The sequence below is a fragment of the Cyprinus carpio genome, chromosome B17 (genome assembly GCF_018340385.1).
Source record: "Cyprinus carpio isolate SPL01 chromosome B17, ASM1834038v1, whole genome shotgun sequence".
NCBI classification, from domain to species: Eukaryota; Metazoa; Chordata; class Actinopteri; order Cypriniformes; family Cyprinidae; genus Cyprinus; species Cyprinus carpio.
In genome coordinates, this window is record NC_056613.1 from 16829396 (window position 1) to 16847503 (window position 18108).

At 35.4% G+C, this 18108-nt stretch overlaps 1 protein-coding gene across 2 annotated transcripts; it reads left to right on the plus strand.

Annotated features, from left to right (window-relative positions):
- The first annotated feature begins 609 nt into the window (after positions 1–609).
- Positions 610–17448, plus strand: LOC109064699 (protein eva-1 homolog A-like). 2 transcript variants are annotated; one of them, XM_042742563.1, is made up of 5 exons: positions 610–1040; positions 10867–11044; positions 12235–12278; positions 14775–14905; positions 16265–17448. In XM_042742563.1, the coding sequence occupies exons 4-5, from the start codon at positions 14815–14817 to the stop codon at positions 16633–16635; spliced, it is 462 nt and encodes a 153-aa protein (XP_042598497.1). In that variant the 5' UTR covers positions 610–1040; positions 10867–11044; positions 12235–12278; positions 14775–14814; the 3' UTR covers positions 16636–17448. The 2 variants fall into 2 exon arrangements, with proteins under 2 accessions (XP_042598497.1, XP_018937284.1); XM_019081739.2 differs by lacking the exon at positions 10867–11044 and having other exon boundaries at positions 612–1040.
- The last annotated feature ends 660 nt before the right edge of the window (positions 17449–18108 follow it).

An 18108-nucleotide genomic window follows, 5' to 3' on the forward strand; every position in this document is an offset into this window, starting at 1 on the left:
GCTAAATAAGTGTCTTAATTCTTATTTTTTTAAAACTTTAAAAATATACCACATCCCCCAAAATCACACACATATCCCACACACAAAAACACATATTTCACACAAAAACTATGAACATGATGCACTAACATTTCATAACTAGAAAGTGTCACAATACTTATAATTTTCAACAGCATATCTATTGTTTTTTTATTAAAACCTTGCAAACACAAAAGTGCACTTGTGCTGTTCTTCTTTCAAATAAAAGCCACTTGATTTTATATTTTGATACACTGCAAAGAAATTCATACATTATTAATTGTGGCTTATGTGTACTAATATATTCTGTGGCCACTTTGTGTCTTTCATGGCTGTTTGATGGTCATGCATTTTAATGAACATGAATTTTCTATGAATTTCACTCCTGTACACATGCACACGCATACACGTGTACAAAAATGCTTTTTTCCAGAGAGCCTCAGGGCAGAATTCCCAGCAAAAGTTAAAAGGCAGATTCCAAGTCCAGGCTGAATGAAATTCCCATGTCATGTCGTGTTCTCTACTAGTCGTCCAACCATCCCCCTCCTTCTCCTTCTTTTCCAGACTCCCTCCCTCTCTCTATCTCTCTCAGTTTTGCAGACCTCCCTCTTTCTCTTTCTTTTTATACTCACTGCTCTCCAGAGTTCCATTCTGACTCGTCTGTATCCGTCAATGTGGTGAATATTTCTGCCTCTTGCCTTCTCTGTCACATTCCAGCTTCCATGGCACAGCGTCCTCCTGACATGGGTTATAAAGAGAAGTACAGCTCCAGTATGCATCCGCACACAGCGTTATGATCACCTTTTACCTCCAGTGACTTTTTTGAACTGTTTTGAATAGGTAAACACACTCTCTAGGAGAATTTACCTTTCCTTTTTCTTCCTTCCTTCTTTGAGTTTTTTTTCCTACTTGAATGCAGTCTCATTTACACAGAAAGCTCACTTATAAACAGTGGAATACTCAAGTAAAAGCTTCAGCTCAGATGTGTGTGCATGGACAAGAGAAAGGACAGAATACATCGGGTGAGTTTGAATGCAACTGAATGATGATTATGTTGTCATTATGATTGTGCATTAACAGTTACTCAAACTAAATGAAATTAGTTACACTTATTAAATAAATATATATTATTATAAAATTGTAAATTATATAATATATAATCTTAATACAAATAAATTATATTATATTATATCACATTAAAGGCTGCTTCATAGGTCCTTTACTGCCCAGTTGCTTTAAAGTTTTTAACAACCCAGTTTTCACAAGTGGAATGTCAATTGTGTATTGACTACAACTGTAATATTAAAATATAAAAATATAAAAAAGTGAGGTTCTCCTCAACACAATTTGATGCATTTGACTGCATTTCTCCTGTCTCATGGCCATATATACAGACATGATATAAATCTAGTAATCTACTATATTAATATTTTCCATAATGTGGCTGAGAGCAAACAAGGAAGATAATTTATGGAAGATGTAATTGCACAACACGCCAATGTCCTAACTGCAGATTGTTTTTTATTTTTTTGGGATAAAATAGTCATTTAAATTGCAAAGTGCCAAATTATCTATATTCACAGGTGTATATTAGACTGAAAGTCAGTTCATCAGTCTCAGGTGGGGGGTTTGTGACTGAGCGCCATGTTGAAGTTGAAAGGGAACACCTTTGCTCTCTGTGTTAAATAAAAGCTGTTGAATGACTCTCAGGGGTTATGGACTCTGTTTGAACAACAGCACGCTCGCAGGATTTCCTTTAACACTTCACATTAGATTGATGTCTTTCTCTGCTCGGGAGGGCCGAACAGGGTCAACATTGTCCCTCGAGCACAACCAGACACCCACTGAGACTGAAACAAAACCTAAATGTTGATTATGGCTGTTTGTAGACACTTTGTGGAATTACCTAAACAATTAAAGCAAGTTTAGGGTATTTTTTGTGGATTTTTGATTAACACATTACAATAAGTTTCAGCTCAGTGCCAATAGTTAATGCATAATGTATCATGCATTAACAATAAACAGCATCACTTATTAATCTAGGCTAATGTACAAACATAATATTGTTGATTGTTAATTCATGAGTGTTTATAGTACATTAGCCAGTGCCAATTTCTACACTATGGAATGTTAAAGTGCTCCTATTATGGGTAATGAACGTTCATATTTTGGCTTTGAGAGTCCCCAACAACAGGTTGCCATACATGCAAGGTCAAAAAACACCTTCATTGTCTTATAATATGTGTTTATTTTACCTTACTTGCTCAACGACTCCCAAACGATTCGCTCAAGGATTATTTTTTTCAAAACCGTGCGTAAGTAGCGTGACGCTAATCTGCGGTGATTTAACAGAATTTCCACAAAAAAATCTATCATACCTCTAAAAAATTATAAACCAGCGTCAAAGAACGAATTTCAACATTGTGTACAGCGTTACCGGGGAAACAACTATTTTTACCGTTTCAAAAACTGCACCTAGTGGCAAAGAATGAATTTGCATTTTCATTCAGACCAACGCGAGAGGACCAACAAGTGGGTGGGAAATATACTAATATTTAATGTTGACGTCAACATTTAATGGTTTGGGATTTGTTTTTAAAAACGACTCGCTTCAATGATTCAGAGTCGACTTTTTCTTTTGAGAGACAATAACTTTATACACAATGCACTTTCAGACTTTGCAGGATGTTTTCATTCACTTAGAGCTGTGTTACACACTGCATGAAAGGTAATTTTCAAAAATCCATAATGGGGCACTTTAAAAAATGTATTAGTATATGTAAAAAATTCACATAAACTAAATTAAACTGCTGTAGTAAAAGTAATTTAATATTCAGCTACTAAGTTAACATACTGAATCTAATTGGAAAATGTTGATACTCATAATTAGTATTTAGACAGAAATTGTGTGTAAACATGTAAACACACACAACTGCAGGCCCAAATACCTTAATCAGGATGTTTGGCATAACATTCTTATCTAACAGGAGATTCTCTGTGCTGGTCACCAGAGTCAATGGAGAGGAAGTAATTTCTCCTATTTTATACCTCTATCCTCAAATACACAAAGACCTCAATGTCTAAACCATAATTGAACTATTAGCTAATAGCTACCTACCCAGTTGTTAGAATGTGATGTCCTTGTGGCCACAAACCTCATGACCAGAAACAATACTTTCACTCACCTTTAGAGTCTGCCTGCTGTCCCCTGTCTGGTTCTCGAGGGTCTCTAATAGAAGGACCAGATGTTGGCAGGACTTCCTGCCACACTAGTGGTCTCAGACAGCTGCTTTGTGTCACCTCCTGTCCCGCTCCTAGAGCAGTAACCGTGGGCCCTGAACACACAGTGGGCGGCATTGTTCAGTGAAACAGGCTGGACACACAGGATTCAAACAGGTCTAAGTTGAAGTAAATGTAGTGACCAGTGACTTCAAACTGAATGGTCATGTTGTTCCAGACCTGTATGACTTTCGTTCTCCTGTGGAAACACAAATGGAGATATTTAGTAGAATGTTCTTGCTGCTCTTTTCTGTTAATTGAAAAAATACAGTAAATATAGGGCCCGTCCAGATCCATAAAAGATAAAAAGAACTGTATAATTCCTATAAACATACTTGCAAAGTAGTTTGTGTCACAATGAATAACATTTTATCACCATGTTTTTAGATATTTCTTGTTGTCTGTTGTTGTTTATTATGCTCCATGTTTCATGGTTATTGTTGTTGTTGGTGGGGGTTATTTTCTTACATTTTTTAGCTGTTCTCCAAACTTAATTTAATTTTTTCCCTGTTGGTTTGGCTGGTTGAAGTCACTATGTACTGTTATAATGTAATTCAACAAAGTGGAAAAAAGCCTTCTGTCAGTATGAATCAGGCTCAATAATACTCTGGCAGCGAGCATGTGGTATTTTATGAGCCCCTATGCCATTAAACTCAAGGATTTGCCTATGTTTTGTATGAGATATGTGTTTTATCCTGCACTATGGCAGACCTATCGCATGCCTTCATGATTCAGCATACAGCAGCTCTGCCAATGGGCTGCAGTTAAGCAATTAAAAAGAAAACAAGAACAAGTGGCTATGTTTAAAATGAAAAACGCAAGGAACAAACTAAAAACAATAGGCCTTTTTGTTGTCCATTTTAAGGTTTGCGTCATTTTAAAACAAGCCTGCCTCAAAACTACAATGCACTGCTTACCATTTTCAAAAGTTTCAAAAGTCTTAAGGTCTTTGCACATTGAGTCTGAAATTCTCGTCCGAAATTTTTGCACGTTAAAAAATAAATATGACCACAAATTGTGTCAATCACGTTTACACACTGCCACGCTTACAACTTTTGTCCGTCATAAAAAAAAAAAAATCGGATCAGGTTTGATTTTCTGTTTTTTTGCAAACTCTACTCTATGACAATAAAAACCGTTTGCATGCACAGAATGTGTTTTTGCATTCTACTGCATAGCCTTCCATTGTTTTATGTAAACATGGACTAAATATAAAACTTTTAAAAAAAGCATCTCTAGATTTGAAGAATGTACTGGTCGAAGATGCAACATGTCTACTACACCACAAAACAGCTACACTATATGCATCAAAGCGAATGTTATTGAAATCAGCACACATGCAGCGAACACCTCAGAAACATAATAATAATACAACTCTTTACTGTTGACAACTTGATGCATTGTGAAGTGACACATCTATGTAGACAGCTTCGTTGATCATAATGGGTTTATTTGCTTTTGACAGGACACGCAGCTTTTGCGTCTGGTGTAAAGTCAGCACGCTACATTACAATTCTGAAGGCATTTCATAGCTTCAGACCTCATTAATTATAGTAGTTAAAATAGTTCAAAACTTCACTTAATTATGTGTTCTGTGAAAGAAGTTCATATGGGTTTGGAAGACGTGATGTGAATAATAAAAGAATTTAAATTTTATAGACACTAACCCTTATTATGTCTTTCATGAGCTTGTGTGGTGAACAAGTTCAGCATAATAAGACCCCAAAAGCTTTTAACAGTCCTGTGGCAGCCAGGAAGTCTAATCTGCATTAGAAACTGATCATAGTTTCTGTTCAAGCTTGATCTTGCATAAATATGGTACTACTTAGCATCTATCCACAGAGACAGTTTTTTTCATAGTGAAACAGATTGGTTAATGTCTGATGTTAACAGAGCTGAATTATGGAGAAGCTAATTGTTTAATTCTGAGCCAGGTGTACATCACCTCTAGCAGATCGACTGCGCAGGCAACAGTTCAGCTGTTCGCTACTAACCATCGCTAGTACAAAATGGCTTTCTTTTCTTTCAGAACTGAGATTATTTTACACGCAGTGTAGCAAGTAACTTCAGCCAGTTGTTTTAATTTGTTGGGGTTCTTTTGAAGGTTAACCAATATTATTTGGTAGGCAACTAACAGAAATGCAGAGTATATGATTTTTCTAAGATGGAAATAAAATTGCAAAAGAAAGTGTCCTTCATAATCATCAAATAGGATTCTCAGGTACCTGATCAAAGATGATACTGTGTACCATGTGGACTGCGATGGTAAGAGGACTGGCTGAATGTTTGTTTGTTTATCCTGTAGGGTCTGTTCTGAATGTGTGTGCATGCTCTTCAATATCCGTGTGAGCTGTCAGTAAGAGCATAATCTGGCCTCCGGCTTACTTACCTCTGTGTTCTCAGAGACAGGACTTTTGTGAAGGACAGTGGAATGGTATGAAGCTTACAAGGTATACATTATTACTTTAGAGCCCTGCACATGACATGCAGATAAAAAAATATATTTATTGTGGCCACAAATTCAGAATTTATTCCCTCGTATTATTCATTCACTCCCTACCTTTAGTTAAATCATGGCCACAAATTAAGAATTCATCAGACAATTAACTAGTTGGTTCCTTTTTGTAGTAAACGTAGCCACGTCGTACTAATTTGTTCCCTCATTTTGATTTCATTAAAACGAGGGAACAAATTAATACAACTTAACCATGAGTTACAAGGGAACGACTTGGGACAACATGATTTAAAGTGAGGGAACGAATGAATAAACTGTAAGATTTCTTAAGAATTCTTAATACTTACTAAAATGAAGGAACTAATGAATACAATGTGGCCACGATTTTATAAAATGATGGTAACTAATTAGTCACATGGCCACGATTTAATAAAACAAGGGAGTGAATCAGTACAACTTGGCCACAATGTTCTAAAACAATGGAAACGAAATAGTATAATTTTTTTTTTTTTTTTTTTTTTTACATGGAGGACAATATGGCTCAATAGCATCTGGTTATATGTTTCTGCTTGAACTACTTCTGTACTTATTTTGTGCCCATGTGGAGGTTGTGCATTTCAAGAATAATTACCCATAACCCCAAACTTAAAGAAACATTCACTTGAAGATAGGATTCAACTGGGAATGCTGTGCCAGTCACTTAGAGCCAAGATACACAGAGCCGTACAGACACAGAACACACACTGACATCCCTTGGGGCCGGTTTGGACATAGTTCTCCACTAAAGTGCTCAAAAAAAAGAGGTGATTCTACAAAAAAATTCTCTTTAATCAAAAGCTTCGTTCTGTTTCCAGGAAGCCAGTCCTAAATGAACTCATCATGTTTTCTTTCTGTAACAGTAAAAACAAGCAGCATGTTAAACACAGCTCTCCTAAGCACCCACTTTTCTCTCATACTAGTGGTTATGGGTCAAAGAAACTGATGCTAAATCAGTACGAAAGGGCAACATCCTTCAACAGCCCTCTTGTTATCCATCTAACTAAATCTCTCATCATGAGAACAAACAGTTAAATGTGGCATTATAAAAACAGTTCTGAAAAGAAAATGTCTATAGTGACATCAAATAATATAGTGTTCTGTCCGTCTCTCTTCTTTTCTAGGCAGCTGAGGTATGGAAAAGCTTTAGTTTCCCATCTGTGTGGGGTTAAGTACATTTAGGTCCTCCAGCTCCACTGTTCTGCTTCAGTGAGCTAACAGAGGCTGAGCTGGAGAGAGCTGAGACTGGCCCTGCATTCTGAAACCTAATATTACAGAAGAAAAAAAGCAAGGGGAAAAAAGAAAAGAAAAGAAAAAACAGGGCAGAGAGGAAGTGTAGCATTAAGGCTGGCAAATGAATCTGCCCAAAGTCATGTTTTGTGATTATAATGAGGGTGAAGCAGTGTGGCGCAGGCAAATGAGAGGAAAATAAATCATGGCCGTATTTAGGAACTCAGGTCCTAACATGAAATGCTCAGTAGATTTAATTATGTTTTAAGTTCTGGTATTTTTCAGTAAGATCATATCTCTAAAAGACCCTATAAAATTGAAACTAGACTTTTGTTACGTGAGTATTTTTGCTTTGGATATGCAAGTGTACCTCTGAAAGTTGACAAATGCTCCTATATATAAAATGTACAGTCTTTCTTTCAGTAAAACGACCCCAAATACTAATACTAATAGTAATTGCTCTTAAGAATGACAATGTCTGTCCAATAAATCTTAAAATATCACAGGAAATGTATTTATTTATATTATTTCATAATTAAAAAAAAGAAAAATACTATTTAAAAGTTAAACTTAAAAGTTATTATTTATAATTTTTAGTAACTAAATTAGTAAATCATGGCGCTTATCAATTTTATATGTATAAAGTGAACAATATAGAAGATTTAATATGAAATATGATTTAATATGAAACATGGAATTGTTATTTGAATATTAATATTCAACAGTACATGTTCAATAACAGATATTGAAAGTCAATCTTTTTCCTGTTAAAACAAAATACATTAAATACAAATCATAATAGAAAACAATTTCTTTTTATCCTTTGTGTAGAAGATAAAGACTATAGAGCTTAGTTACTGAAAAATGTTAAAAGCTTTGCTTTCTGTTAAATGACAGTGTTTCTGTAAATGTGCACTTCAGTTTAGTCTATAAACCATGCAGGCTCATAGTGGATTAGGTGAAGTGAATTATTAGGCAGAGTCAAATGTGTGTGTGGGATTATGTGATCAGACATAGACATTTTGAGCATTCATATGTGCCGTCTCTACTAATCTTCCTTTATGAGGTGTGAGGAGATCTAGTGGTTTGTGGTTACTACCTCTGGATAGGATAAAAATTGAATGATACAAAAAAACAGTCATTAGTGGTGGGAATTCAGCTTGCTTTACGTCTGATGAAATGCTCACACTCACCCATTTTACTCTGAATATATTTGAGAGGTTTGATTATGTAGCAAAGACAAGACTAGTTGAGGGATTCCTTTGTTTTACACTCTCGTACATCTTATATCTTTCTTTCTCTGAATATTTTAAGCAGAGCTCCATTTTGTCATCCCTTCTGATCAGAAACAGCTGTTGGAAAACTGTATGTTGACCTCTATTTTTAAACATTTCCTCTAAAAATAGAAATCTGAAACTCCCTAATGAATCTTTTTTTGTGTGTGTGTGTGTGAGGACTAGTTTAATCTCTCTCTCCTATGAAAACAATGATGAAGTCTCGTTAACTCCCTCTGCTCTTTCATTTCTCTGCTGGATCTCATAAGTTCATGATAAACAGACCCAAGCGAGAGGACATATTTTTATAAGGCCACTTCATAAGGACAATAAGAGGCTGTCTCTGATATTTAGGAATTTAAATGGTCTTGCACTTGTACGCAGTTTGTATCCTAATCCTCTGATGAAAAAGTTTATGTAATGTTTTTTTCCACAAGATGTGGTCTGTTTCTTGTTTATTTTCATGCTGAAAGAAGAGTTTGTAGGAAACTCTTTTTTTTAAGCAGTCAACATTTAGCACGTGGACTTTTAACCAATTCTTATAGTAAAGTTTAGTATAGTATAAAAAAAAATTAAAGTCAGTGGGGTCTGAAGTTGTTACTGACTTTTACTGTATGGGAAAAAAGGGAGAAACATTCTTCAAAATATCTTAATCCACAGAAGTATAAAAGTCATACAGGTTTGCACTGAAGGTGAGTAAATGATACCAGAATTTTCATTTTTTGGATGAACTATTCCTTTAAGAACTCAAAAAACACTTGCAAAATGCACCTGTTTACCACTCCACCTGTTTGTTTGTTCTTGAGGAATTGACACGGATGGCACAGGAAAATGCCTGGCCAGCTAAAAGTGACCTGCTTGGTCAACAATACTTTGCAGCAGGCTGGTTGGCATGCTTGTGGGAGGTCTAGTTGACACTGACTCATTTTAACCCTGGCTGTGAATACTAATGACAGCAGTTGTGCACCCATTATCGTCTCAACTTAAATATCATGTTATAGTTGAGAAACAGGTGCTTGGATTCCTGTTAAAACTATTAGAGCCTGGAAAAGTAAAATAGGTTTGTTATGTGTGACTGTGCGAGAGTTGAAATGAAAGAACAGCCGCGCCGCTCAACTTGTTCAATGAGGAACAACATAATTTTAAAGTGACTCGTTCGCTTGACGTCTATTCGTGAAGTCAAATGAAAGAGTATTGGCTCATGCCAGCTTTGAAGCTCAGGTTTGGCTCGGTGTCTGATTAAAGCCAGGCTCTGTTGGTCAAGGCCCTGAAATACTACAGACTGCTGGCTTCAATAAATCCATGCCAAAAATGAGCTGCTGCTTTCCACTCTTGATTGCGGTCCATAACGGTGGTTCCATCTGGAGGACAATGGTGAAAACTCTCTCAAAGTATTCAAGAATTATGGGACCTGTGACTAAGCTTCACAAAAACGATTTTCTGATGAATGTATTTAGACATTACAATGAAGAGGCATGTGATGGAAAATGGATTCAGAGTTGTTTTTCAATGACTTACTAATGTTTACAATGCATTGTTTGAAGCCAAACCTGTCTGTCAAAGAATAGTGCATAGTAAAGACTCAATATCAGCCATACCTAATTTAATTTAATAATATTTAAAGAAATAATTCAACTAAAATTTGAAATTTGCTAAAAATGTACTCACCCTCAGGCCATCCAATATGTTGATGAGTTTGTTTCTTCATCGTAACAGATTTGGAGAAATTTAGCAATACATCACTTGCTCACCAATGGATCCGCTAAAGTGAATGGCTTCCGTCAGAATGAGAGTCCAAACAGCTGATATAAAGATAACAATAATCCACACAACTCCACTCCAGTCCATCAATTAATGCCTTGTGAAGAGAAAAACGACATGTTTGTAAGAAAGAAAATCCATCAAGATGTTTTAACTTTCCTGCTTCCGGCTAAAATCCAATGAGTCCTAAATCCATAATTTTGATTTCTGCAGTGAAAAAGTTGAATCAGAAGAGAAATATGCACAAGCAAACACTGTTTTCCTGATCATTTACCATGTCATCCAAGAAGGAAAACATTCCAGGATTTTTCTCTAAATAGTGGACTTCAATGGGACCCAACGGGTTAAAGGTCCAAACTGCAGTTTATGCAGCTTCAAAGGGCTCTATGTGATCCCAGCCGACAAATAAGGGTCTTATCTCTAAAAAAAAAAAAAAAAAAAAAACAACCTTATACTTTTTAACAACAAATACTCGCATTATCTTGCATTAGCTCTGCGATGTGAGACTTCACGCATTACATAATCACATTGCAAAGGTCACGGGTGGTTAGCTCTTCGTCTGTGTACTCCAGTTCAAAAAGGTACGGTAGGGTGAAAAACTTCAAAATCATCCGACATGGTTGTTTTACCTTTTTTGTAAATGAGTTTGACTTTCTTTGAACGTTCGCTTTGTAGACACTGAGTTGGTTCCACCTACGTCACGTGTGTGTGATAACGTAATGCGTCAGGTCGAGCTAGTGCAAGACGAGCATTTGTGGTTAAAAAGTATTAATATTTTTAACTTTTTTTTAAAATGACCAGTTGTTTTGCTAGATAAGTCCCTGATTCCTTGGCTGGGATTGTGCAGAGGCCTTTGCAGCTGCACTGAAACTGCAATTTGAAGCTTCAACCCCTGGTTCCCACTGATATATGGAGAAAAATCCTGGAATGTTTTCCTCAAAATATCTTTTTGACTGAAGAAAAAAGACATGAACATTTTGAATGACATGGGGTGAGTAAATTTTCAGGAAATATTTATACTGGAAGTGAACTAATCCTTTAATGGTGGTTTTGTTTCTTACAAACACGCTGCTTTTTACTTCACAAGATGTTAATTGGTGGACTGGAGTCATGTGGATTACTTGTGGATTACTGTAATGTTTTTATCAGATGTTTAGACTCTCACTGCTGAGGATCCACTGGTGAGCAAGTGATGTAATGCTAAATTCCCCCTTGCTTTTGTTTTATCTCTCATGAATTAGTCAAATATTTTCATAAAATGTTATGCTGCGTAAACTTTAAAAACCTTTACCACTGAATTCAGTTAATTAGGCTGATGTAATCATCCTTTTCAAGTTTTAAGATTAAATGACAGGCCTTTCTTAACCTTGTATTGATATTGGAAGAAGTTAAGCAATTTAGATCTATTTTAATATGAAGACAGGATACGACCCATGAGATTTCTGTGGGAAAGAAGGACTTGTCCTGGGAAAAATCCAGTGCAGCTTCCAAAAACATGAAAAGATATAAACCACAAGAACAACAGTTTAGTCCTACACTGTTTTCCAACCATAAAAATAGCCTGAAGTACAAACAGGTCTGCAGATAATGATTTTTAAACTGTGCATGTGCATAATTAGAAAGAAATGCTCACTGACTAGTTATTTCTCAATATATTGCTCTCACATAACATCACATCCTGATATGATTCATTTTTACAAGTTCATGTCCTAATTTAGTAAGCAGAAATTTGTGTTTTACGCACTGTGGCTTTCAAATAGTCAGATAATTGGCCTGGCCCAGGCGAACGCCATACAACTTAAACACACATTATTGTTTGTTTTTTTTCTCGTTTTTTTTTTTTTTTTTCTGTCTAGTTAGGGAGGGTTTTGGTCTTGACTAATCACTGTGGTTGAATGGAGGAGTGTGTGTACCGGAAAAGGACTCATAGTGATACTGTGTGATGTACGGTCTCTGACACACACAAACACAGGAACACAGATTGGGAAAGAGAGTTTTTCCATTGAAGGTCTTATCGTAACGCTGAGGGGGCTGCTCTGTTATATAGATCATTATGACTCATACAGTAGCCCTTCATTTTTTTTCTTTTGCTTTGTCCATCAGTTCTGAAGAGCCAAAGGGAGGATGCTGAAGTTTCTTTCTCATTTTGTCTTACTTTCTTTTGTTCTCTTTTCTCTACAGTGTGAGATCGCATAGATGGACCACAATGTATCAACACACTCCAGGTAAGATAGTATTAATAATAGTAATTAATTTGTGTTGCTGTAATTTTTGTGAGAGAGTACAAGCATCGCAGAAAGTAGCACTTGATTATGGGATTGTTTATGAGATTGCCTCGCATGGAGGCTTCACAGTGTTTTGAGTATTTACACCTGAAAATATTGTTTAAACATCAAATTATGGTGCAGAGCCTGGGAGAGATTCATAATTATAAGATAGTAATGAGGGTGAATGTAGAGTGTCGTAATGTAAGACTGCACAGAAGAACAGACCCAACAGTTAAATGAGCTTAGCAAACTTTGGTAAAAGATACTTTCCACATATATGGTACAAAATAAGGCTTTAAATTCTTACATTTAGAGATTTTAACAAAATTTTATACAAGCTATTTAATTTTCTATTGATTTTAAGGTTAGCAATTTTTGTAACATTACATAAATATTATCATATCTAAAACAAAACAAAAGAAGCAGAACTTTGTGTTATAAAAATATAATAATAGACAGACGGACAGACAGACAGACAGACAGATTGTAGATTGTGTGTGTGTGTGTTTGTGTTTGTATATAAATTATATATATTTATATATATATATATATATATATATATATATATATATATATATATATATATATATATATATATATATTTACCTCAACAAAGATGTGTTCACCAAAGATCTGTAAAAAGATTTCTATTTCAAATAAATAATGTTAAAAGATTTCTATTTCAAATAAATGTTGTTCATTTGAATTTTCTATTTATCAAAGAATCTACAGTATTTGTAGTATTTGTTTTCAACACTGATAATAATAAGAAATTGAGGCTCATGTGACACTGGAGACTGAAGTAATGGCTTTTTTAAAAAAAAATATTGTAATAAATATCAATTAAAAATAAAAAAAAATCTCCATTCTGTTCAAAAGTTTTCACGCCCCAGATCTTAATGCATTGTTTTTCCTTCTGGAGCATCAGTGAGCATTTGAACCTTCTGTAATAGTTGCATATGAGTCCCTCAGTTGTTCTCAGTGTGAAAAGATAGCTCTCAAAATCATACAGTTATTATTGGAAAGGGTTCAAATACACAAAAATGCTGGAAAACCAAAGAATTTGTGGGACCTGAAGGACAGCAGGCAGTTTAACTGTTCAGGACAAACAAGGGACTCATGAACAACTATCACCAAACAAAAAAATCTGTGGATCATTCAGGTAACAACACATCAACTGGATATAACTTTTGAACTTTTGAGTCATTTTTATAAATTCAAGTATTACTTTCTCTTGTGGACTATAGGCTTTGTAAACATCTTTTATGTGAAATATCTAATTCAGGTCAGTACTAAATAAACAATAATATGCATTTTGTATGATCCCTCTTATTTTGGTCAAATAATTAACATTTTGCAGGTTCTGAAAGGGGGATGTAAACTTTTGATCTCAACTGTATATATAAAACGGAATGAAAATTTCTTCCTGCAATTATTAAAATGAGTTTAGTTTTCAATAACAATGAATGGAAAATCAGTTATCATATTATGTCAAAATGATGACATTGTTTTATGAATGTTGCCTATTGGTTTGATACAGATATAGTGAAGAAGGTCAAACATCTGAGGTCGGAGAGGGCAAGAATCACAATTTTAAGGACGAAGACATTTGATGTTTTTAAAATGACCAATGTGTACCTATATTTGTTGAAAGTGCCACCAGTCTAATTCCTCATTTACACTAAAATAGGAGCCTGTCTTCCTCTAAGTGAGACAGACTGAGACTACATTCCATTACACCCACGTGAATGACTGGCCCTGAGTGCCGTCTACCTTCAGCCCAGACTACTGCTGAAAAACTCAAGCTTTCTGTCCAACCATCCTTCTACACTGATTCTCTGTTGTTTGTGTTCTAGCCTCCTTTGTTTTATAAAAAAAAAAAAATACTCTTCTTGGGATGAAAGTCACAAACCAGCCAATATGTCTTGGTAATTTGGCAACAATTTACTGGTAAACTTTCCCTGATGCCTAGAAGTGGTTTTACGAGGGGGAGAGAGAATGACAGAATGTAAGGGGTACGATGGCATTCTATAATTAATTCTTTATGAAAGGTTATAATTTCTATTATGATCTTCTCAACTGCAATCATCAATCATCTTGTCAGTGAATAATAATGCATATGTTGGATCAGAATGTTTTTTTGTCTGATCTTGTGTGACAGTTTGATGAGGAGAAATTAAACTTTAGGTTGTTACAATGTCTGTGGTTGCACAGTAAGATATAGCATTATTCTGCTGTTCGGAAATTTCCAGCCTGTCTGTAAAAATAGTTTTCTCTGACATGAGGTTATGGTACATCCTAAATGTAGGGAGAAATCCCAATATAATTACACTCTTTAAAACAACATCATTATAAGCTACAGTTCAGCGCTTCTCTTTATAGGGATTTAAAAAAATGAAGGTGGGTTCAGACCGGTTTTAACTTGCGGTCTCTCCCTCTTTCACTTTCTTTCAGTAACACACAATAAGTGACCCAGAGAGCGTCTGTGGATGAAATGGTTACAACTTTCCTCAATGAAAGGCAAGCTACTACTGAGGAGATGGCTTTAGTAAGCAATGCACTGGCTGCTTACTCCTTCATAGCAGGTAAAAACAGGTTTGGTACACTACTATACACTAACAGCCCCAAAACTATACTCTGTACTAAAGCTGGGTGATTAATTGAATTTTATTTTCAATTACAATTTTGTCTTCCAACAGTTGAACAAAGAATAATCTTGTCAATAATCATAATATAACAGTGTCACATTCCCTTTAGCGATGATGGTTCTGCTTTGTTTTGTGTTATATATCCAATGCACTTTTTTCTTTTACATGCCAAAATTGCTTTACATGGCAAATTTTTATTTATTTATTTAATGTAATATTTTAGATTTTTTTTTATATAATCTAAACCTATATATCTTTTTTTAAATTGCTCAGTAGTGTTTACTGAAAACTACTAATCATTAATTAAATATACACAAATATTAATTTAAAAAAGTTAGATCAAGGACTAAGGAACAAATTTTTAATGCAATGTATTTTCATTTATTATTTTTATTTTATATATATATATATGTGTGTGTGTGTGTGTGTGTATAACCTCACTTTACTTAATTTTTTTCAGTTTTTTATTCTTAATTTTTTTTAATTTTTTTTTTGTAATTATATTTATTATATTTAAAGTACAAGGAAATCCAAGAGGGGAAATATATGTTCAAAACACACCACTGTGTTAAGGACAACACCTTTTGTTTTACTTTTAACTCAACCATGTGTTATTCATACTAATTTTCTACACCCTATGTGTTATAGTTACACAATTTATGCCAAATATGTACTCAAAATTACACAAAACGTGTTAAAATAGTTAACACAACAAATGTGTTAATCAATGGATCCTTTTTAAAAAGTGCATTAAAAATGGTTCTGTAACAAACGTTCGTAGATCGGGAAGAAGGAGGCTGGAGCCGGCGAACATCTAAACATAACTTTAAAAATAAAATAAACACAAAACTTAAAATAGCATGACAGCCGTGCACAAACAGAACCAAAACAACATAAAAATCCAGGCCTGGTCCTTTCTCCTCCTTCACTGTCATTACTCCTTTTATCCTTCAGGAGCTCCTCCGTGGGACCCGAGACTGGTGAGTGGTGCAGGTGTCACTCCATTATCATTATCATAAACTCCACCGGCTCTCGGCCCTGCCTCCCTCGTCACAGGCTCATTTTAAAGAAATCATAATAAAAGATTATGCAGAACTGAATGCTTCCATAGGCTATGCACACACATATAGCTAGGCTATACATTCTTCATTTAGAAATCAGAAAGATTACTAAAGAAGAGGTGTGTGCAAGTTATTAGGCTATAAACAAATGATTACAAACCAGGCCTACTTTGTATTCCGTCATACACTGTAACAGTGGTCCAATGAAAACTAACCTTCTGAACTGTTTCTGCAGATCACCCGGAACGGGCGGCACTGTATTTTGTGTGTGGAGTGTGTTTGGGACTGGTTCTCACTCTCATCGCGTTAGTGGTGCAGATCTCCTGTCGAACCGACTGCAGAACGCAACAAGCGCCCAAGAAAACCGGCAAGACTGCAGAGAGCACCAGCGACACGAGCGACAGCGACTCGGACTGGGACAATAGCTCTGACCTCTCGGCACGCCGCCACCGGCGCTTTGAACGGACGCTCGGTAACGTGTTCACCTCCGCGGAGGAGCTGGAGCGCGCGCAGCGATTAGAGGAACGCGAGCGGATTATCCGGGAGATCTGGATGAACGGACAGCCGGACATGCCGGCCACACGCAGCCTCAACCGCTACTATTAAAGTCTCTGAAGCAACGAGACGGAAAGTTTGAGGAAATATTATACAATAGCTATTAAAAGTATTTGGGATACAGTAAGGGACTGAAATATGGGAAAAGCCAACCATTAAAATACGTTTTGGAACATCTCTTCTGGTTGAACCAGCAATACTAGTGAAGCATTTGTGTTTCTGAAGGTGCACTCAGTACATTTTTTGTTTATGTTGCGCTGATAGTCCTTTTGTACTTATGCTGATGACACCAATACTGACACCTGGTGCCGTGGATGAAAAAGCAATGTTTTTAGTTAGAGGTAAATTTATGTAAATTTAGACACTTTTTGCCATTGCAATCTCCTAATTAAAAATGTCCAAATAAACTAATAACACAGTTGAAATGCTTTATTCAACATGATTTATTTATTCCACGAGTGAGTAAGAAACTTGTGTGGAAGTGCAAGTGACTGATTTGACTGTTGACTTCATGATTTTAAATATGTTTTAAACTGCTATTCATTGCTTTGTGTAGAACTTCAATGAGGGAAAATTACAGAGTGCACCTTTAATGAAACTTGTTTTAATGAAGAATTCACTAACGTGTAAAACAGGTGGAGAAAAAATAATATGCTTGAGCTTTGAATATGCTTGACTTGAAATACTGTATTTTTTAATTAGAATGAATTTTGTCTGAAATTAGGTTTGGCCACTTGGACATTGGACAATTCAGACACCTATTTTTATTGAGATGTTATTCTTTAGTTGGCTGATATCTTTTTTATTTAAGCAAAATGTCTTTCTGTTACAAACACTTTTATTATACTAAAGCTTTGTCTTGGAGCTCAGGGTTTTCATGACCTCTGTAAAGGATTTCTCTTCATTTGTCATATTTTGTTAACCGACAAAACAAAATGATGGTCTGTGCCTTCATTTTAGAAAACTTCACTGTAAAAATTAAAAGATACTTGAGGTGGAAAACCTATAGGCTAGATGCTTTTTCTAAAAGTGGTTCTGCCAGTGTGCTGATCAGAGTATCTTTTCATTCTTATGGTGTATGCCTTCTTCAAGCAAATATTATGCATGAAAAGACAATCACCTCTGTTTGTACTAGATTTTTCACAGAATAGTATCAATTTTCTACATGGTGCTATAGGTAAAATCCATCCGTGCGTGAGCACAGTTCAGTCCAACTTTATGGTCCAGAAATGTCAGATATATCAAATATGTTCCTGTCCTTATTTAACCCTTTGGTGTTCAACACATGCAGCATTTTAATAATGTAACCAAGAGGCTCACGTGCTTCCACTGTCTCATTCCATTCTCATTCAGTTTAAGTGTTTCAGCAATATTTTAATTTCATATACATATATGGATTATTAGAAAATGAATTTGCATTTGGTTGTCTTTTAACATGGTTGTTTTGAATGTGTATAAAGTAATGTGCCAAAAGTTTGTCTGTCTGGATAAAGTCATTATATCTTTCCATAAAATAAAAACAAA

Excerpts from the sequence above, each read along its gene's own strand:
- LOC109064699 (XM_042742563.1), top strand. The coding sequence starts at position 14,815 with ATGGTTACAACTTTCCTCAATGAAAGGCAAGCTACTACTGAGGAGATG. Across the intron at positions 14,906-16,264 it reads TGCTTACTCCTTCATAGCAG|ATCACCCGGAACGGGCGGCA; the intron begins GTAAAAACAGGT and ends CTGTTTCTGCAG.